The sequence below is a fragment of the Cavia porcellus genome, unplaced genomic scaffold (assembly GCF_034190915.1).
Source record: "Cavia porcellus strain 051 isolate PalLab524CR breed Dunkin Hartley unplaced genomic scaffold, mCavPor4.1 scaffold_16, whole genome shotgun sequence".
NCBI classification, from domain to species: Eukaryota; Metazoa; Chordata; class Mammalia; order Rodentia; family Caviidae; genus Cavia; species Cavia porcellus.
The window spans coordinates 6,476,575-6,498,202 of NW_026947499.1; the positions used below are offsets into that span (position 1 = coordinate 6,476,575).

The window sequence follows — 21,628 nt, forward strand, 5'->3', positions numbered from 1 at the left end:
CCAGGGAAGCTGCCACCGTGTCACTGCTGCTTCCTCCAGGAGGAGACAAGGCTGCTTTGGCTTCCCTGGTGTCTGGCTGGGAGTGGCCAGGCCTTCGGTCACCTGAGGCAGCCTTGCTGCCTGCCCTGGCCGTCTCTGGTGGGAGCTGCACCCTGTAGGGGCATCTTTGTCTCTCATAGCCCGTGGGTGGCAGGTCACAGGGACCCTGATACCAGGCCGGGCAGCTCCAGCCTGTGCTCTTTCTCCCTTGGCCTGCCGTGTCCTCCCTGCCCTGGCACTGATGGGTCAGCCTGGCCCCACACCTTCTTGGCCGATGTCCCAGCTCCACAGGAAGCGGGCTCCGGCCCCTCAGGGAAGCCCAGCTCTGAGGAGAGGAGCACAGAGGGCGAGGATGACATCCTCACCGTGCCCTTGTTTCCCCGAAGCTGCCTCCGCCCCTGTAGGCTGAGCGTATGCAGGTCAAAGGCGCTGGGCCGTGACTCATGTGGGCTCTGTCCCTGGCCCACCTCAGCTTCATGGCATGCAGCTGGGGCGGAGCCTGGCACGACGGCGCTCAGGGCTGCAGGCAGGGCCACGCTTTGGGCTGGCCTCACACCGAGCTCCTCCTCCACAGGTTCATGCAGCACCCCAAGAACTTCGGCCTGATTGCCTCGTTCTTGGAGAGGAAGGTGAGTCCCCAGTCACCCGCCGCCCTGCTCCAGGTCCCCTCAATGTCATTGTCCCCAGATTGGTGCCTGGGTCCTGTGGATGAGCTCTCACATCCATGGTGCCTGTCACGCTGTCCCCACACTTGTCCCCCTCTGGGTCGCGTAGCCCCCACCTTGCCTGGTCAGAGGAGTATTGGTCAGTGGATAGTCCTTGGGGGACTGGGCTGCCTGTGGCCTTTTCCTGGAGCCCCTCGAGGTGGCACTGGGCATCCTGGGAGATTGGGGACAGGACAGGCAGGTGTGGTGACCCTCTGGGAAGTGGGGCAGTGATCTGAAGGCCTCTGTCATGGCCACTGCATGCTTGTTGGCAGGCCGGAAACTTTGTGCACACTGTGTGTAGAGCTGACCTCGAAGCTAGTGTGGCCCGCACACCCGAGCTGGGTGCCGTAGGGTCCCTAGAGGGTGGCTCACTCTCAGCCCTGTCTTGCCTGATGGGCACTGCCCCAAGACCGTGGAGATGGCACCGTGGCTGGTGTTGGTGTCCCTGGCTTTTGTGGTGCAGCAGGATGGGATAACACTGTGGGTCGGATCCCCTGAGGCTGCAGTCTGCATGGGCCATGCAGGCAGTTTGTTCAGAGGCTGACAGTCGTCCCCACATCTGCCTGTGATGGGCCGACGGCTGATGACCTCGGAGGAAGTGGGCGGGATGCGTCAGGGACCTCACTCTGCACCTGAAAAACCAGTGTGGCCGAGACGCCGTATAAATAGCTCCCTTGGGGTCGGTGACCTTGGCCGTGGGTGTGGACGCTGACAACGCCGGCAGGACTCGGTGCCCAGAGATGAGATTGAGCAATGTGGTTGGGAGGTGGGGACACTGGTCCTGGCAATGGCATGTGGGCACCCAGCATCCTTGACTCAGTGCTGCCAGGGAGGAGACAGAGCCTCCTGAGGGCTGGCTGGGAGGCGCGGCGATACGGACGGAGTACGGACGGAGAGATCTGACGGTGAGCAAGGCTGACACTGGCGCTGCAGTGCCCTGCCACCGTCACCCTCCACCTGGGTCCCCTCGCCTGCGTCCCCTCGGTCCGATGCCCGCCAGACTGGTGCATGCACGTGGCATGTGGCCTCTGATGAGAAAGAACTGCTCTAGCCGAGCTTGCGGATGTGTGCTCAGGATCCCGGCACTCTGGAAGGCTGAGGCAGGAAGGTTCTGAGGAAGTATTTACCAGAATAAAATAGGGCTGGGGATGTAGCTTAGTGCAGAGGCTCTGGGTTCAGTCCCCAGTGGCACAGAGAGAAGACCCTCCCCCTGGGGCCTCCTGGGAGAGGGCCTATGTTGGTGGCCTGTGTTGGTGGCCCATTCGTTCTGGGATGTGGCCTGCAGGCAGCTTTCTGCTAGGGGCAGCTGGAGTCCAGCCTACCTCTGTCCCCTCTGCAGCGGAGTCCAGGCTCAGTGCTGGCCCTGTTTTGAAGCGCACATGCTCGGTGCCTCAGGACCAGCCACAGCACTGAACCTGTGTTTTGAGGTGACGCCCTGGACACAAGGGAGCCACCAGGTTCAGGCCCCAGTTCATACAGGAAGTCGGGGCAGAGGAGGCGCGATCAGGCACTGAGTCCCCAGCGTTCGAGCCCTGGATGGGGTTGTTCAGGACCTTGGGTATCAGGGAAGGGAGGTAGAGACCGGGGACAGGGTCCCTGTGCTGGATCCAGGGGTCCTCTGAGAGTGCATCACCTGTACCTCAGGCCTTGATTTCCCCACCAGCAGTGATGGCTCAAAAAAAAGCCATCGTCACCGCCAATGGTAGCAGCAGCATGGCAGTTTTGGGAGCTGTCACTTTGCCCCCACTGCCCAGTGGTGACTCCTCTGATCTCCGTGACAGTTCTACGTGTTCGAGTCCCCACGGATTGGAGAATTGAGGTGCTGAGAGGTTAGGTCACTGTGCCAGGTCACCCACTGGTCCGCGGAGGAGTGGGGCGTTGGTTCCAGGCCTCTGGCTCCTGCTTCCAACGCTGCGCCTGAGCGCTGTCTCTGTCCCCGCAGACGGTGGCCGAGTGCGTCCTCTACTACTACCTGACCAAGAAGAACGAGAACTACAAGAGCCTGGTGCGGCGCAGCTACCGGCGCCGCGGCAAGAGCCAGGTGAGGGCCGGGCCACCTCGGAGTCGCCTGTCCTGCCCAGCCTAGCCAGCAGCAGGGTGGGCTGGGGCCGAGGTCACGGCCATCTTCGGCCTGGGAAGTTGCGGGAGCCCCTGCCCAGCGCAGTGTGGCTGTTGTAGGCATGAGGAGACCGTGTCCTGCAGCCAGGCTGCCCGGGACTGTGCGGGGATTGGTGTTCTTATTCTTGAGGGTCTTAGGAAGAAAACACACATGAGCTGGAGTCATACTTCCGGGGCACAGCAGATGGGGCGGAGGCGGGGAGCATGGGAGGATGGGCTGGCCCTGCCTGTTGGTATGAATAGTTTTACTGGAACGTGGCCACCATCATCCCGGGACACATGACCCCGATGGCCTGGTGTCTCACGGCTGTGGCAACAGGAGCCATGTGGCCCATGGAGCCCGAAATGCGCTGGCCTTTTTGGGAAATGCTGGCAGGCAGGTATCTGCCTCAAGGAGAGAAGCTGCTGTGCAGACGCCGGGTGAAGGATCGAGAAGGTTGGGGGCAGCGGAGCTTGGCAGATGGGGCTGGGGCAGTGCTGGCTGCGTCCTGGTGGGTCGCCCGGGACCGAGGCCCATTTCTTGTCCCTGTAGATGTGTGAAGGCTGCTGACAGATACCCATGTTGGTCCAAGGCTTGGTGGCGCAGCCAGGGCCATTCAGAGACCTGATGGCAGCACTGGGGACTTTTCTAGACCTGAGGCAAAGGGCAAGTTGGTGCCGGGCGGGACAGAGGAGCTGGAGTCAGGGGCAGGCATGGGGAAAGGAGCTGCAGGTGGCCAGCTGGGGCACGGAGGAGGCAGTGGTGCGTTCCTGCTGGACTGTGCCGGAAACTGGGCGCATCTCCCTCCCCATGGCTGTGGCCCAGGCAGTAGGGATGAGTCCCCAAGGAACCCGAGACAGCAGTGTGGCTTTGTCCCTGCGGGCCCTGGGTTGGGGGGCAGACTAGAGCTCTTGGGGGCTGAAGTGGAGGGGAGGGGCCCCGGGCTGAGTCTGCTCTGGGCAGGGGGAAGTGGCTTGGCCTTCAGTGACCCACAGGCCACTGTTCAACCATGTTTGCCCTCGGGGCCAGCCTGGCACCCGCTGCAGAGCCATTCCTGGCCTCGAGTGCCGATGTGTGCCCCACCAGGCTGTGCTGTGTCTCTGTAGCCCCTGGCTGATTGCAGTGAGGGCAGAGCCCCTGGGGCGCTCTGTCTCCTGAGCAAACAGATGGGTAGACAGACAGAGGGACAGAGAGATAGACAGGCCTCCCGGCTGCATCAGGCCTCGGGCTCCTTTCTGATCACCCAGCCCTGGGTGCCGGATTGAGCGGGACAGAAGTTCACTCTGGCCAAGAGCAGTTGATTCTTCTCGGCCGCCATCCTTGGGGCACCCGGAGCTCCTAGCCGCCTGGCCTCTGTCCCAGGTCCCAGACCGCCCAGCCCACCTCCGCATCTGCCTGGGGCTCCTCTCTGGCGGCTGTGGGGACACACACAGCTCAATAGAAATGCAAGTTCTTTAAGCTCTGCAGTTTTCAGGAGTTTCCTTTCCTTTCTAAGAAATTTTATCCAGATTTAAAAAGCAGACGCTTTTTCTCTAAAGAGATTTCTAGTGCATAATCAGAAGGATCAGAGTGTTAGACAGTTCAGGACAGCTTGGCAGACTGGCCAGGATGAGAAGGGGCAGGAGTTCAGTGCCAGCCCCACACTGACCCTGATCCTGAATGGTCTGCTGCTCTGAAGACCCCACAGCCTCGAGATGTGGGCACAGGCAGATGCCACAGGCACAGGCAGCCACCCCTTCCCTGGGGCCAGGACCCTCAGGGGTGGTAGTACTAGTTCAGGGTGGGCCAACCGTCAGCGTTGACCATGGGTCCCATCCTCCTCCTCCTCTTCTGCCGACACTCAGCACGTCCCTGGCGGCCTGGGACCACTGAGCCTATGGCCTGCCTGCGACCAGCGCTGCCCTCTCAGCTGCCCTCTCACCTGTGCGTGCTTTGCCCCGCCCCGCCCCACCCCACCCTTGGGGTGCTGGGAGAAGTGGGCTGCACCACCAGCCCAGCCCAGACCCGGCCCCTGCTCTGTGCACCCCGACAGCCCCAGCCTGGGAGGTGGGTGACTGGCTTCATCCCCGCAGTGGTGCCAGTGGCCCTTGGGCTTGGAGGGAGTTTCTCTCGGCCAGAGCCAGCTGGAGCTGGATGGCGCTGAACACAGGGCAGCTGGCTGGGGCTGGCCAGCCCCTGCATCATTGGAGAGGCTGCGGTGGGCCAGGCTGGGCCCTGCCCTGGGGACACCTGAAAGGGTCTGCAGGGGGAAGGTGCTGGTTGCCCTGGGGCAGGGCGGGGGATGCAGTGTTCGGCCCTGCCTTGTGCTGTGTCCTTGGGCCCTGGAGTCTGGCTCCGGTCCAGCCGTCCCTGTGCCCCTGGGCTTGGGGTCCCGCACACCCTGCGTCTGTGTGTCTGTCTGTGTGTCAGCTCCCTCAACCTCTCTTGCTCTCCTGGACAGCTCTTGGGTGCCTCCCTTTCCTGAGTGGCCGGGGGTCGAAGAAGCCACTGTGGGTGGCCACAGGGAGACCACGGTGCCTCAGCCTGGTGCAGTTCCTGTGCCTCTGAGGGTGACACAAGTGGCTTCTGTGCCCAGCAGATGCCGCTCTACGCAGCCCTTGCTGCCCCGTGTTCACCATGCACTGTGTGTGCACATGTCAAGTGCCTGCTGTGCGCGGCAGGCTGGCGTGGGCCATGTGGGCAGAGCGCACCTTCCTAGGCCTGGTGGCCCTGCACCAACATGGATGCCCTGTGTGTCCTGCTGGGGCCCTCTGATGGGGCACACTCCTCTACCTGAATGGATCGGGGGGTTGGTAGATTGGTGCTGGAGGCCTGTGGTGCTGACCACGGGCGGGGACTCCTCAGGACACCAGGCTGTGCGCTTCCCTGTGGTTAGACTTCCGGTCTCCTGGGTTCAGTGTGATTGAGGTGCACTGCAGCCTGGGTCTAAGCAGGACATGGGTGGCTGCCCATTCCCAGGGTCCCTGCACAGCCCCGAGCTGAGTGGGTGCTGCAGGCTGATGGCTGGGGCCAGGCCATGTGCCCTCTCCGTGGTGGCCTGCCCTGTCCCTCTGGCCAGTCGGCTATGCGTTTGCATATTTGTAGAGCTCTGCTTAATGTGTAGGCTTTGTACTTGGGACACCCCTTCCCCCAAGGACGTCACTGCCGGTCCTTGGGCTACTCCCAGCAGAGCTTGGGCAGGCCTGGGCCTTGTGACCAACCCTCTTCAACCTACTGTCCCCTCCCAGCTCCCTGCTTGTCCTTATTTCCATGGCGTTGGTAACCAGGAAGGTTGTGAGGTGGCTGTGGAGCCCTCGAGGGGTAGTGCTGGCCGGGGGTGGGGTGGGGTTCAAGTGGCTCTGGGCCACCCTTGCTCCTTCCATCAAGGGGCTCAGCCTCCCCTGTGTCTGCCTGGTGCTCGACCTGTGACAGCTGTGGGGGGGTTCGCGAGTCAGGTCATTCAGGGGACCATCCACTGCGCTGTCCTCCCTGCGGAGCAGCTCTTTTTGGATGGAGGGAGGTGCCCCAGCCAGGGCAGAGGAGGCCAGGCAGCAGGGGAGGGGACGCCTGGTCTTACCCCACTCACCTCCCCATCTCTTTCCTATCCCAGCTCTGTGCCAAGGAGCTGGTGACCTTGTTTGACAGCTGAGGCTCTGCAGCTCTCTGCGCCTGGCAGCTCTCTGGAGAGCCGTGGGACCAGGGGCCGAGGGCCAGGATGAGCTGAGGCTGGTCTGCAGGTGGTGGGTGTGCCTTACTCGGGCGCCCCGGGGGGCTGCAGTGGATCCTGGGTGCCAGGCTGGCCGGGAACTGGTGGTGGCCAATTGGGGTGGTGTCCAAAACACTGCACCCTGGATGGAGGACCCAGGGCTGCCCCAGGGAGAGGACCAGGGACTGCAGCCTTCTCATGGCATGGGGAACCACCCCCTCCCTGGGCTGAGGGCAGCTGTGGAGGAGGTGGCCATGTGACATCACCAGGACAGGCCAGGGACCCTGGGCAAAAGTGGGAGTGGCTGAGCCCAGAGTTTCTGAACCAGGCCCCTGGGACCACAACTGCCCTGCGGACCTTGTAGTACCTTGCAGTGACATCCTTGCGATGATTCCCAGTGAGCAAGACACACACTGGCTCCTGCCTCACAGAGAGAGCAGCCAGAGACAGGGAGGCTCTGCGGAGGTGTTGGGCTCCCAGCTGAGTCACTGATAACAATCAGGGTCAGAGGAAGAGCAGCTTTCTCACTGAGGCCACAGTACATGCAAAGGCCCTAAGGCAGGGGCAGAGCTGCTTAGGCCTGGAGGGCCACAGACTGTTCCTTATTCTAGCACAGAGTCCACTCAGGATCAGAAAGGAGCTTTGGGGCCGCGGGGCAGCTCAGCAGTGCATGCGCCCCTCGAATGTTTGAGGACCTGGGTTCCAGCCCGACGTTGAAGGGAAGAAGGAGCAGAGGGGCTGTGGCCACCCAGTGCCCCAAGGCAGGGGGACCACGCATCTCAGGTGGTGCTGGTGCTGTGGGGCGCAGCTCTGGCGGTGTTGGATAATGGCTTCATCCGCAGTTCTCGGGCTCGATCTAGACCCCTGCAGCGTCCTACACCGCCCCTGGCTTGTGAGCAGGGACAGCTGGTGCCCAAAGACCTCTGAGCCTCACAGATGTTCCCTGCTGTGCTGGCTGAGATCCCCGGGTCCGCAGGAAAGAGAGAGGCCCGACATTTGGGCCCCAGTACCCCTCTGCTCCCCTACATCTCCTGAGGTCCGCCCCTGTCAGTGGGACTTATTTGCTGGGGCACAAAGTACGTGGTAGATGAGTGGGGTGCTTGTTGAATGAGCAAATGTCCTGAGTGGTGAGCCACCACACCTTTTTTTTTGGTGCTGGGATGAATCTGGGCCTCCTGGGTGCCCAGCAAGTGTTCTCCTGAGCCACATCCCTGGCCTGGCACATTTTTGAGGATGTCTGAGGGTCACACCCCATCACCCTCAGCCTGCCTCCTAGCTAGTGGGGCCACAGGGGTGCTGTGCCCAGTCCTGCAGTCCCTGCGGTAGAGGGGCTCAGATCACAGTGTGGGGCAGCTGCCACCTGCTCTCCCCTCCACCTCTGCACAGCCTGGCACCCACCTGGGGTAAGGACGCATGTGGTTCTCTGATCATAGGCCTGGGTGGCAGCGGGGCGGTCCGTCTTGCCAGAAAACGCCCTGTGACTTCGGCTGAGGTCCTGAGCCTCTGTCTCCAGTGCTTATCTGTGAAGCAGAGGTGACGCCCGGGGTCTTGGGGTTCGTAGCTGCTGAAAGACAGGAATCCGGGAGCCAGTTCTGTTGACATGGGCCGCACTCGGCAGGCGCTCGTCCTCACTAATGGTGTTTTCTGGGAGCAGTGTCCCTGTGGCGGCGCCAGTGGCCCACTGACCACAGGTCCTGCCGGTATCTGCAGACTGCCCGTGCAGTCGGGGCCCAGCCGCCCGGCCCAGAGTAGGGTGGGAGTTGGGGCCCCTCTTGAGTCAGTCCCGCGAAGTCACTCAGTTGCCCAGATGCTGCCATCCTCAGCCTTCCCGAGTGGTGGGATTAGAGGTGTGCGCCTCTGTGTCCCGGCCAACATTCCCATCACCACGGTGAGGAGACCTGAATGCAGCGGGCAAGCTCCTCTAGGAGCCACAGACAACCTGGGGTTGTGCCTGGCGCCTCCCCTGCCCCTGCCTCTCCTCACCTCCTGGGGCTGCAAGGCCCGGTGCCAAGACGGAGACGCACTCGCCTCACCACCTTGCTCTTCCCACGGCAGCAGCAGCAGCAGCCCCCGCCGCCCCCGCGCAGCAGCCAGGAGGAGAAGGAGGAGAAGGAGAAGGAGGCCGAGAAGGAGGAGGAGAAGCCGGACGTGGAGAACGGCAAGGAAGAGCTCATCAAGTAAGACTGGAGGGCTCCCTGGGCCAGGGCAGGGCCGGGTAGAGGTGGGCATCGGGGCCTGTCACGGGCTCACCGCTGCCCTCCACAGCCCCGCCGCCTCCCTTTCTTTCCATCACCTCCGGGACCTGAGGGCCAGCTGCTCCTGAGCTCTGCGGCTGAGCTGGTAAATGCAGGAGCAACCGAGGTGCCTCTTTCTCCCTCCCGTCCTCCTCCCCCAGGCTCTGGACCCTAGCAGGGGGTAGTTTGGGAGGCTGAGGCAGGCTTGCAGCCAGCAGGACTGTGGGTGGCCCATTGGGTGCCCGGCACCTACCCTGGCCCAGGAATGCGCCCCGGGAGCCTACGGCTGCCGTCCCACCACGCCTTGCAGCGAAGAGATAGGGGGGCGGGGGACCCACCCCAGCCACACTCCTAGGCTGGCTTCCCAGGGAGCCCTTGGGACTGAAGGTCCATGCAGTTCAGTGGCCAATGGAGTGTCTCCAAGGGCCACTTGGAGACGCAGAGCCAGGTGTGGCTGCATGCAGAGCTCTTGGGAAGGCGTCCCCTTGGGGAGCAGAGTGGCCTTGTTACCAGCCCCGCCCTGTCCCCCCCACCCATTGCTATTGCAGGCAGGAGCATTGTGCAGCGCTGCCAGCCTGTGTCCCCCAGGGGGACGGTGTACCTTGCAGAAAGGCGCTTGGCCCTGCCCAGTGGAGAAGCAAGCCACTGCCAAACCCAGTCCTGGCTGGTGCTTATAGCAGTCATGGCTCCCACCAGCCCTGATACGTGCGCCAGGTCTCAGGTCTCCAGAGGCCCAGCCTGTGGTGTGACTGGCCGCCCCTCCCCAGCCCTGCCCTCTTCTTCCTGCTGAGTTGGGAGCAGGGGGAGCCCCCACAGCAGGAGAGAGGGTCCCCTCCCACCAACAGCGCTGTCCTGGATGGGTGAGCGCATCTCCATCCCCCTCTGGCTTTCAGGGAGAAGACGGACGACACCTCCGGGGAGGACAACGATGAGAGGGAAGCCGTGGCCTCCAAGGGCCGAAAAACTGCCAACAGCCAGGGCCGGCGCAAGGGCCGCATCACACGCTCCATGGCCAGCGAGGCCAACAGTGATGAGGCGGTCACCCCGCAGCAGAGCGCCGAGCTGGGTGAGCGGTGGGGCCGGGACGTGGTCTTGGCTTCTCAGTCTCCCCTCGGCCAGGTCCTGGGGCCACCCTGGCTCCGGGGCCCAGATGCGGGAGAGCCTGAAGTGGGCCTGGGTGGTAGGCAGACCTCGGGCCGACATCCGCCCCAGTTCCTGCGGGAGCAGCTGGTGGGTGCTGCAGGCCCCTTGTGCCCTGCTGGTGTCTGGTGGGCCTGGTTATCTCCTTTTGCCTAGTGGTGCCCATCCTCCTGCTCCCAAGTGAGGGAGAAAACCCTGGGCTGCAGCTCCACAGCCCTGCCAGAGAGGGCAGCAGTGCGCATCTGCAGCTCAGGCTGTGTGACCCAGAGAAGGGCCCCAAGCCCACGCCCTCTTGGGTGCTTGGCCTGCGGGTGTGTGCTTGCTGCCCCCCTGGCCCACCTGCCGCCCAGGCCCACGCTAGGGCGGGGCTGCAGGAGGAAACGCACCCTATCCTCCACCTCGTTACTGTTCCAGCACCTTCTGCCCCGTGGAGCCTGTCCCAGGTTTCCTGGGGTCCCAGACAGCTGCGCCTCCACCAGCCGCGTGGCCGGGGTGCTGCACAGGCATGGGCATCCCTGTCTGTCCCCAGTCCCGGCCCTGCTGCCATCCCATTACTTCCTCTAGCCTTCGGCTGGTCTTGGCAGAGCATCCACGCCATGCCGGGTGCTGATCCCCGGGCTGTCCCTGTGTATCCACCCCCTCGTGACTGTGAGCCACCAGAAGGGAAGGGAAGCATAGGAAGGGGAGGACTAGGCTCACGTCCAGGGCACCTGGAGGACACTTAGACATGGAGGCCACACAGAGACGTGGCCACCGCTCTTGGCCCCTGAAGCTGGCAGTTTGTCTCTTAGGCAGCAGGTCCCTTATTCTGTCCTGGTCATGTGGGGACGCCTGGGACATGCTTCGAGGTCACAGCTGGTGCTCAGCATGGGGGCTGCGGTCCATGGGTGGTCCTGTCACCCTGCTGTGCCCAGGACAGCCCCCCCCCCAACAGAGCCTGCTGGGACCTCTGAACTGGACCCCTGGACATTCCTGCCCTCGTCACCCTCAGGTGGTCACCACGTCACCCGGTGGGCCACCTCTTCCCGGCCAGGTGCAGACTGAGCCAGCTGTCACAGCCATGGCCCTTGCCTGGCTCAGTCTCCTGGTCTGTGACGGCAGTGGCCCGCTGGGATGCGCGAGGATCGGGTACCGTGGGAGGTGGAGTGTAGCCCCAGAGCTCCCACCGATGGCTGCATCCCTTTGCAGCTTCTCTGGAGATGAACGAGAGCTCACGCTGGACGGAGGAGGAGATGGAAACCGCCAAGAAAGGTGAGGCCAGAGCAACACATAGCTCTCGTGGAGGTCGTGAGTGTGCGTGGGAGGCTCCAGCCGCTTCCTGGCTGTGTGGAGTGGCGTGGTATCAGTGGCAGGGTAAATTTTAGTGGCGTGGGGCTGGGGGCATAAGGTTTCAGAGCCAAGGTCGTGTGTGGTTTCCTGGTGACCTTGTGATAGGTGTTGAGGAGTGGAGGCTGGGACTCCGGGCCACCCCACACCTTCCCGGTCCTGAAGCCGTGCCACACCCAGAGGCCAGGCCAGGGTGAGCGGCTGCTGGGGCCCTGATGCCCTGGGCCCACTGCTGGATCGCTGCCAGCTTCCTGGCCTCAAAGGCCATCTGCAGAGGGGACCAGTGTCCAGGCTGGCAGTTGGTGTCCCCAGTGGGAGACTCCTGTCCCACATAGGACTGTCCTGAGTGGCTCTTCCAGCAGTGCTGGGACCGGGGTGGCGCCTGGCTTCCTATCCCCTGCACAAGGTTCCATCCTCATCCCCAAGTCAGGACCGGGGTCTGGGTGGCAGGCACAGTGGCCCCCAATGCACCTTGGCTCCTGTTGGCAGCGGGTGCTGCTTCCTCTGGTGCGGCCTGTCGTGTCCACCTCTGATGGCATTGCATGCATCCCGAGCTCTGAGACCGATGGCCTCTGTGTGTGGTGTGTGCTGTCCAACAGTTATTCCTGCGGGGGATCTAAGTGGGGCTTTCACCAGAGCTGTGTCCACGGCCCTTTTTAAATTCTGAGACGGCGTGTCACTAAGATGCCCAGCTGGGCTTGAATTTGCGACGTCCTGCCTGAGCCACCCAGGGTGCTGTGATTGTGGGCCTGTGGCACTTGCACACCTGGTGTGAATTTCAAGACCTGGTTTACTTGTCTAAATTAATTGGAAGATTCCGGAGACCTAAAGTAAGGAGTATGATTGCGTAGCAGCCTTTATTTCGGTTGCGTCCTGGCTGTTTGAGGCTGGGTCGACTCGGTAGTCCGGGCCAGCCGTGAGCTCTGTGGGTTGGTCAATCTGGCTTCAGAGTCAGTCATCCTGCCTCAGCCTCCCAGGGTGTCAGGTGCTGCCGGCTTCACAGTAACGTTTAACCAGTGCGAGGCCCTGGGTCTCTGCCCAGGCGTCCCACAGCCCTGTCTCCTCTCCTGATGCTCGAAGCCCGTTGGTTTGCTGAGGAGGGCAGGAGGGCCGCAGGCTGAGTCACCGCCTGGGTGGCGCATGTCCTGCAGCCTCAAGGCTGGGCCGGCAGAGCCGAGCTCTCGGGGAGCCGGGTGGCTGGTTCCTGCTTGGTGACATTTGTAAGGACACCTGAGCTCAGCACCACGAATGACAGCAATCTGGACAATTACCGCCGTGTGGGAGGCTGCCAGGGCGGGAGGGCGCGTGTTCCCACATGGCGCAGGTGCAGCAGCTCTGAGAGTTCTCGTCAGAGCCCGAGCGTGGAGAGGGCCCCGCAGCAGCTGTGTGGGCCAGGTGGCTGCTCAGTCCTTAACCGGTAGGGGTGGGGGACACTTCGCCTGGAGCTGGCCTGTCTCTGGGGGCCCCCACAACACAGACTGAAGCTCTGTATCTTAGAGCCTCAAGTGGCACCAAATAGCACTCAGTAGCTCAGCCGAGCCTCTCTGGATTCCGGGGTCCCAGCTCTTTCTCTGGGTGGGAGAAGACAGTTGCTCCCCACTGAGCTCTGTCACTGCCTTTATTCTGAAGAGGAAAGGGCTTGGTGAGCTGCCTAGGGTCATGCAGCTCTGGGTGCACAGTGGAAATGGAAGTGATGTGAAGGCTGCACAAGTAGTGCCCTGGGCTGGGTGCTGTGCCCCAGGGAGGAAGGAAGGAGGGACGTCACCCAAGGGAACAGTGTGTGCAAAGGGCCTGTGGCACGGCAGTGTGTGGAGCAAGATGCTGCTGACTCCTGAGAGGGAGTCTGTGAGAGGCAGGGACGCTGGGGTGGATTTTGGCTGGGTCTCTAAGGGGACCACAGGGTCCCCAAGTGCAGGGGCCAGGCTGCTGCCCTGGACTTACCCTGGGTGGGGACAGAGCTTGTGCAGGAAGCTGCCTGCCTGGCAAACCAGCCGGCTGCCTGGGCCGGGTGCCATGTGGGAGGGAGGGCCCAGCAGGTGCTGGCTGGCAAAGGCCTCTGGGTCCCCTGGGAAAGGTCAGCCTGGCCTGGCACAGTCCTGACCCGTTGAGCAGAAGCCTGGCAGCCCCACCTCCTCAGGTGGCTGGGAGCCAGCGGGCGGCGGGGTGCCCAGCAGAGCTCAGAGCCCAGCAGGCCTCCAGGGCCCAAGCAAGGGCAGGGTGAGCGGGTCACACTGGAGCCTTGGGCAGCCAGGCACAGAGCAGCAAGGGGTGAAGACGGGTGGGATGGGGTGAGCCCTGCTCACGAGTTCTCCATCCCTAGCTGCCTGCCCGGCTGGTGGGCAGTGCAGCCCAGTGGTCATTGCATGGGTTATGGCAGCCCTGGGCGCAGGGCTGCTGGGCACAGGCAAGGACAGTAGGCTGTGGGCTGGGGGGTCCTGCAGGCACCATGTTGGGGCTTCTGCCCCCTTGGAGCCCAGAGAGCGGGAGGTTTGTTTTCAGATGAGTTTCTCAGGGGTGGGTGCACCCTCTTGCCCACAGGCCCCTGCTTTGTCCACCCCCTGGGAGGCCTCTGCTTTGTCCAGCAGATGGGAGCTGTGAGGCACTGGGGGAAGAGGGTCGTGGGGACCCCCAGGGCCAGGCCAAGGCCTACCCCAGCCCCAACCCACCAGGAGACACCGGCACCCTGCAGCTCCCCCACCTCCTGCCTCCTCCATTTCACTTCCTAGTTCCTCTGTCCTGACTCCTGAGAACCAGAGGGCTTCCTTAGAAGTCAGCTCGCTGGCAGCCTCTACTGTTGGGTACACTTGGGGTGCAGGGCACCCACCCCATGGACTCAGGTGGCGGTGGGCCCCAAACAGAGCACAGCTCTGTGTGACATCTTTGGTGGCCCCCTCCTTCTCTGAGGAGGTGGCGCTGGAGCCCAGCCCATGGGACATAGATAGGGCTGTGAGAAAGCCAGGCTCCAGCAGGAACAGCAGGTACAAATGGCCTGTGGCACCCTGGGGTTCAGAGTAAGTGCCTTCGGTTGCATGAGCCAAGGAGCAGGGCTGGTTCTGCAGGCAACCTGGCCCTCAAGGCTGCAGAGTTTCCTTCAGGGCCTGTAGGTCCTGGGGAAGTCACGTGAGGCAGTGATGACAGCACAAGAATGGCATCCTTCACGGCCAGCTTAGCGCTCCCCAGGGGGTGCAGGCACTGGACTCAGCCATGGAGACCTGGGTCCTCAGCAGGGCCAGGTTTTGCCTTCTGGCCTGGGACTAGGGCTGGGCTTCAAAGGGGGTGTGGGGAGCTCCAGAAGTGCCCGTTGCCCTGGGGAAGGCTGAGGGAGGAAGGAAGCGCAGGTCGATGGCCCCAGAGTCAGGGAATGGCCCTGACGCGGATCCTGCTCCAAAGTTCAGCCTGGGGAGCCACCTGGGGCGAGCCAGCAGGTGTGGGGTGTGGGGTGGGGCAGGGCCCCTCTGCGGTTGTCCGGTGCCCCAGGTGCTTTGGCAGCAGAGAGCCATGGGGGGACCCTGGAGCTCCCCCTGCATGCTGCTCAGGGTCCCACTGGCCGGCCTGGAACCCAGCATCCTGCTGAGGGCCCCCCATGGTGCTCCTGGGCCTGCCTGGAGCCTGGGGACAGCCCGGGCGACTGCAGGTGGAAGGGCGGGAGGGCTGGCGGCAGCGTCGGAAGAGGCTGTTTGCTCCCCGTCTGCCGGGGGTGGAGGAGAAGCAGCAGAAGCGGTGTTTTTCTGGAACCCTCATCTGTTACCAGTGCTGACGCCGCCACCGCCGCGGCTGGGAGAGGCTGGGAGAGGAGGGAGCCGGTGCCAAGTCGGCCCGCCCCTCCCGGGCCTGGGCGGCCGCCACGCGCCCCCGCCCGCACCCGCGCGTCTGGAGGTCACATTCAGCGCGCCACGGCTCAGCCGGCCGCTGGGTCGGTCAGGCAGGAGGACGGGCCGCGGGCGCTGCAGCCTGGGGCTGTGAATTTCGCCTGCCTTTGGGGTCTGGGGGCTCTGGCTCATCCCTTGCCCACCAGGCCCAAGCGACAGCGTCCTGCGCACCCCGATCCCCACGGGGAGGCACTGGGTGGGCAGAGGCGGCGGGGAGGGCAGCGCAGAGTGGGAGCCCGGGCTGGGGTGGGCGGCGCTGCCTCCCGCCCCCGGCCAGCCCCGCGTCCCCGCGCGCCGCCTCCGCCCGCCCTGCGCCTCCTCCCGGTGGACGGGGATGTGAGGAGCAGACGCAGCCACGGCTGCCCAGCTCCCGCCACTTCTCCCCGCTGCCCAGCCGCCCGCCGGCCGGATGTTTCCAGAGAACTTGGCCGAGGGGGAGCCACGGATGAGAACATGTGAGTGCCGCGGCGGGGGCGGGGCGGGGGGTCTGCCGCGGCGGGGACGCAGGGAACTCAGCGTGGCCGGCTGGCCGCAGCAGGAAATTGCGGCTTGACAGCTGGGGGCAGCGGGAGCGGGGGCTCTGGACCCGATGAGGATGTGGGCCCAGCACGACCCTCATCCCGCTGTCCCCTCTGGCTTCTTGGTCTGGCTGGGCTGCTCCAGGAGTCTGGGGTCCGGAGGGAGCTCGGCTCAGGGGTGGCCCGCCGGGGCTGGCTCGGCGGCGGGGCCTGGGGAAGCCTGTCCTGGTCGTCTCCCTGCCCCAGGAACCCTGCTGCCCCTTCAGGAGCTCCCTGACGCCATCCGGAAGGGATGGATGCCCCCAAATCCCGCCACCCCTGGGAGTGGACTTAGGGCGCCTGCACCTCCGGGTTATTTATTGGGTTTGAGGTGTCACCTCCCCTGGTCGGGCCACCCCGGGCTCGGCCCCTCCCACCGGCTTCCTCCCTCCCCGCGGAGCCGGGCCTGACTGACGTGTTTGCCTGGGCTCTCTTGGCCCTGGCTGGGGAAATATAAATAAACGCAGTCCTTGTCGGCCAGGTTGTGGAAGTGGCAGCTGCTGCCGCTGTCACTGCTGCCTTGGGAGGGAAAAGGTCAGGGGGCAGAGGTACACTTGATCCCCGCCCCCCACCCTGCCTGTCCTTGAGGAACCCTGGAGAGCCGCTGAACCATGTGGCCTCCGTGGTTGCTGCAGGCTGGCAGGTGCCCTGGGTGCCCAGCAACACCCTGCCTGTGTCTCAGAGGCCCCCAGTGGGACGCTGGAGCCCAGTGGCCCCTCCATCCCTCCTGAGCCCTGGCGTCCCCTATCCTGGGGACATAAAACAGGCTCTGCTCTTGGGGTCACTTGGCCATCGGGGCATTTGTGTGTGTCCGTTGCTATCTTGTTGGGGTACGTGGGTGGCAGCTGCTAACCTGCGTTTGAACAAATGGTGAGGGCTATGAAGAGGGCCCTGGCAGGGGGCAGCCCCAGCCCTGCTGCAGCTCAGCCCGGTTTGAGGAAGGTGGTGTAGCCGTGCTTACGGGAAATCTTTCATTAAAGCCATTAGCTGAGCAAGAGCCTCCCTGGGCTCGAGGCCCCTTCCTGGCCAGACACGTGATCCAACCTTCAGCTCCGTCCCACTGCCCGGGGCCTCAGCAAAGAGAGCCAGCCCCACCTACGTGCCACCTTGCCACCCAGGGTCCCTGCCAGGATGCTGTGGGTTGGAGTCTACCCTCCCTGGGGGTCTGAGGCTTCCCAGCCACCCAGCCTGGAGGGGAGTACCCGAGTCCAGTGTGGACCCTGAGTCCCGTGCAGTCACCAGTTGTCTGACGGGAACTCAGGCTCTGGCAGTGCCCATGACCCCAAGTCCCGACCCCAGCATGCCGACCCGCCCTCCACACTCCAGTCCACCTCCCTGGGACGGCTGTGTGGCCGGAAGAAAGCTGCATCTCTAGGGCCCGTGCAGCTGGCCAGTGTCAGACTGGGTCAGCAGCTAGCTCAGTGCAGGGTGGGGGCAGCCAGACAGAAGGACCCGTGTCCATGGCCTGGACCCTGTGCCCATCATCCTGCTTTCCCCTCTACCCCAGCACAGTGCCAGGGAGCCGGACCCCTGGCCATCCCTGCCTCCCTGACCGAGGGCCTGGGGCCCCGCACCCATGAGCCCCCGGGGCCTGCCCTGCTGGTCACCCTCATGGCCGCCTCCGCCCGCAGGCCTCCTGGAGCACGGCCGGAACTGGTCGGCCATCGCCCGCATGGTGGGGTCCAAGACCGTGTCACAGTGTAAGAACTTTTACTTCAACTACAAGAAGCGGCAGAACCTAGATGACATCCTGCAGCAGCACAAGCTGAAGATGGTGAGTCCCTGGGCCCGGCTGCTCTGCCCTCAGTCTCAGAACGCCGGGGCTGCCTCTGTCGGGGTGCCAACCACCACCACCACCCCTCCCTGCCCCCCGCCGGCACCAGCAGCTCAGGTCCTGGTGGGCCTGGCTCTGACTCAGCCAGGAATCCCGGTCGTCACTGCCTTGGAATGAAGACCCGGGCGGGCGAGCACGCAGCGCCCCACCCACCTCCCAGCCAGGGTCAGGCAGGGAGGAAGGACAGGGAGGAGCAGGGTGCGGGGTCTCCCCAAGCATGCTTCCTCCACAGCTGCTGCGGGGGCGGGCACCGTTGGGGGAGGCCACACTGCTGCCTGCGTGCCCCCATCTCCTCTCCTCCCTCCTCCTCTCACATCTGGTGTCCTTGGACACACTAAGTGTGTGCATTCCTGGAAACCTGGCACACTGAGGCTCGTCCAGGTTCATCAGTGGCCGAGTAGAAGCGGGAAGCCCTAGCTGCCTGACAGCCACCTGCCTGCTGCCCACATCAGCCGAGTTTAAGGCTGTGCAGGGCATTCTGGATAGGTGCTGCTGACCTGGCCTTCGGCAGCCTGCAGAGGCCCAGGAGCATTGCAGGCTGCTGGAGACAGCCTGACCCTGCCAGTGCTTAGCCGAGCTCCCTGCCGAGTCAGGGCACCTTCCTGGCCTCACGTGTGACTGGCGGCCGGTGGCCTGGCCTGGTGCGGGTGCCCGTGCCCCCGAATTTCCAGTTCCGTGGGCTCCTGTGGCTGAACCACTTGACCCTGCGTGAGATCTGGCCCGGAAGACTCGGGCAGAGCCCCTATGGCCGGGATTGCTGGACTTTCCTTGAATGCGGGCTGAGTATGCAGGACCCCCGCCCAGCACCTGCTGGACTGGAGAGAGGCAGGTCTCTGTCCACCCCGTCTTCTTCCTGTCTCCCCAGCCTTCTGGCCCTTACCGGGCTTCCCAGGTCTCCGGGGCTGTATCCCCTGTCCCCAGCAGTGACAGCTGCGGAGAGAACCAAGGGCCCCTGGGGTGGGTCAGTGAGGGTGGGAAGGGTCTCAGCCACTCGTTTGACCTGTGTTCCTGCTGCCTCAGTATCTCCATCTGAGCAAAAGGCAGTAGACTTAACTGCATAAGGCCACAAGTGGGGGACTCAGCTTTGTGTGGGGTCACTGCCAGCTTCCAGGCCCTGCCTCTGTGACTCTACCTTTCCTGGGGGTGGTGACAGTTATGTGGGTGATGAGCTGACTGCTAGGCACCCAGGAGACCTGAGCGACGATCTGGGCTTGAACGCCTCATACCTCAGTTTCTCTACCTGTGAAATGGGGGTAACGTTAGTGTCACCCTTTTGCCCCCAGAAGGGCCAGTGTGCCTGAGATCTGTAGAACAGAGAGTTCGTTGCCAGTGCCCTCATTGAGAGCCACGACAGTGCCACAGGCAGCCAAGGTCTGGCCTGGCGGGGGTGGCAGCTGTGTGGGGTGCACGGGTGGGTAGGTGCTTTGGCTCCTTCTTACAGTCAGTGGTACACACGGGCAAAGGCGACCCTCAGTGTTCTCTGCAGCCCCTGTTTGGTGCATGCTGTGTTGGCAGGGGCAAGGCCAGGTGTGCTGGTGGTGGAGACACAAAGGTCCTTCTGGGCATTGCTTCCTGGACCTCTGGAGCCGTTACAGGCTTTTGAGTGCACGGCCACTGGGGCCTAGCTGGTGTGGTCACCCTGGAGCAGTGGTTTCCAGTCTTAAGTAGGCCGGACCGGGCCGGGCAGGAAGGTGGCCAGTTCTCCCTCCCTCCCAGAGCTCTCGGGCACTAGTTGCGTGACTGGTAGCCCCACAGCAGTATGGTCAGGAGAGGTGGAGACCTGGGTGCTGTCCGGGGCTGTGAGGCTCTCCCCGCTGAGCTTGAGGGGCAGTGGATGCCAAGCGCCACAGAGAGACTGGGGCACAGAGGCTGGGCCCCCAGGAAGTCTGTTCTTGCCAGGCCGCTTGGTGTCTCCTCCTCCACCCTCACAGGGTGAACACCAGGTGGCCTGGCCTGCAGGTGGGCATCGGGGAAGAGCCCTGAACTCAGCAGCCCCGGGCGGAGGGCAGGAATGGCAGGGTCAGTAGCACTCCCTGCCCCCTGCACCGCCCCTGGCTTGGATGTGGCTGCCGTGGAGAGGGCAGAAAGCGGAGTCCCGCAGGCAGGTGGAACAAACCCAAGTCATATAGTGCTCCGCACCTGGTCCTTTGAGGTCTCTCCCCGCCCATGGCCAGCGGGCCTACATCTTCGATCCAGGCCTGGGGCTCTGCTTCTGGCCTCCGAGCCTGTCTGTGCCCCTCAGTCCTTAGCTGTGTGGTCCTGGGCAGGAGTCTCTGCCTCTCTGAACCAGCGTCCTTGTCTGTGAGGTGGAGCCTGCCCAAGAGCACCCGATCCAAGCCAGGTGTGATGGGAACATGGCCAAGGACTGACAGGCACTGGCCCTGTTCCGGCGGGAGGGACGAGGCCATAGCCCCACACATGGCTGTACGGCCCAGCTGCAGTGGTGTGGAGATATTGGCTGATTAGTACAGAGCTCCAGGCAGGCGATCTGGAGCTCACACTGCTCCGACACTGGTGAGCACTGACACTGGTGCTCACACTGACGAGTGGGCCGGGAGGTGCTTAACAAGCCACTCTGCAAACCTCTCAGCCTCTGTGCTGGCCGTGGGGTAGACAACCAGGCTGGAGGGCATTGTGGCCTGGTCACTCAGGAGGAGCTGGGGCATGGATGCGGGGCGGGGAAGGGTCTTGTGTTGTGGGAGTGTGTCCCCTACACCCCAGCGTGCTGGCCCTGCATGGCCTGTGCGTCCCCCGCCCCGACTGTCCTATCCAGGGCCCCTAGCACTCTTGCCCCTTCATGGGTCCAAACGCCCTCTGAGGGTCTGTGTTACATGGGAGGCCAGTCCCTCTGGATGGTACCCTGTGAGGCTTTCAAACCTGTGAGGTTTTCAGGGGGGCCCTGGGCAGTACTCTGCCCCATGGCGGCAGGCGCAGTCCAGGCCTCTGGGATGTATAAGCCCAGGGCGTGTCCAGAACACCACAGAAAGTGAAGCCCTGGGTAAAAATAGCCACCTGTGTGCTGGCTACCAAGGCCAGGCTGGAGCATGGGTAGTCCCCGGGCGGTCAGCCCAGACCTGGTGCTCACCTCTACCTCCCTATGCCCAGGAGAAGGAGAGGAATGCTCGGAGGAAGAAGAAGAAAGCTCCAGCCACAGCCAGTGAGGAGGCCGCCTTCCCGCCTGTGGTGGAGGACGAGGAGATGGAGGCATCAGGTGCCAGTGGGAACGAGGAAGAGATGGCTGAGGAAGCGGAAGGTGAGGGCAGGAGCAGGGGCAGCCACCAGGCTGTGGGAGGGCGGGGGGTGACCTCCCGGCTCTGTTCCCCACAAACTTGGGCCTCCCCTTGCCAAGGGAGAGCATCACTGTGTGAATGAATTATGGTCCTCGAGGTCATCTTCGGGAGCGGCGCCTCAGCGTTCTGGACCCTGAGCCCTGCCGCTGCACCTGGGACCTGTCCAGGACAGCCTTGTTGACCCCTAGTCTGCTGTAACACTGAAGGTTAAACCTTGGGCCTTGGCCCTGAGTGATATTCTCAGATAGTTTTACTCTAAGACAGAGTCTCACTAAGTCACCAAGTTGCCCAGGCTGGGCTTAAACTTGAGAGCCCCCTGCCTCAGCCTTCCAGAGGGCTGGGATGGCAGGTGTGCGCACTTCACACTGCCAAGAATTTGCTCTTGAAGGTAGGTTTCAACCAGAGTTGGTTTACGAGTTCACCCACATGCACAGAACCAGGCTGCTGTGGGTTCGCACTGGGTGTGCTATGTGGTGACCTCTGTGCCCTGAGTTGGGTGTGAACAGCGTGGCGCCCTCGTTTCCAGTCCCTCTCAGCCATGCGGGGTGAGTCACGGCTGCTCTGTGCACCTCTGCCCAGTGCTGGAGGTGGACGTAGGCAGTGTCCTGGTCCAGTGTCCTCGTGATCCCTCTGGCCACCTCTGTCCCCATCCTGTCCCTTCTGCCTGTGAGTTTTTCCTCCAGACAAAGGTGGACCCCAGATGGGCCTGGCTATGTCAGCCATGGGGCGTCCGTGGCCTGGATCCCATTTCTGGGACAGATGAATGGTTGGGCCCTGGTGGTTCTTGGCCCCCTGAGTGTCCTCCTCCATGTGGCCCGGCTGGGCACCAGGGCCCCCACTGGGCCCCAG

The 21,628-nt window shown here is 63.6% G+C and overlaps 1 protein-coding gene across 6 annotated transcripts in view; it reads left to right on the forward strand.

The window, feature by feature from the left end:
- Positions 1-21,628, forward strand: part of Ncor2 (nuclear receptor corepressor 2) — a 119,443-nt gene that overhangs the window by 67,747 nt on the left and 30,068 nt on the right. For all 6 annotated transcript variants that reach the window (XM_013154560.2, XM_013154583.2, XM_013154623.2 and 3 more), the window contains 7 exons: positions 614-668; positions 2,689-2,787; positions 8,585-8,706; positions 9,657-9,829; positions 11,092-11,154; positions 17,287-17,429; positions 20,595-20,742. In XM_013154560.2, coding sequence (XP_013010014.2) covers positions 614-668; positions 2,689-2,787; positions 8,585-8,706; positions 9,657-9,829; positions 11,092-11,154; positions 17,287-17,429; positions 20,595-20,742 — 803 coding nt within the window. The remainder of the gene's footprint in view (positions 1-613; positions 669-2,688; positions 2,788-8,584; positions 8,707-9,656; positions 9,830-11,091; positions 11,155-17,286; positions 17,430-20,594; positions 20,743-21,628) is intronic.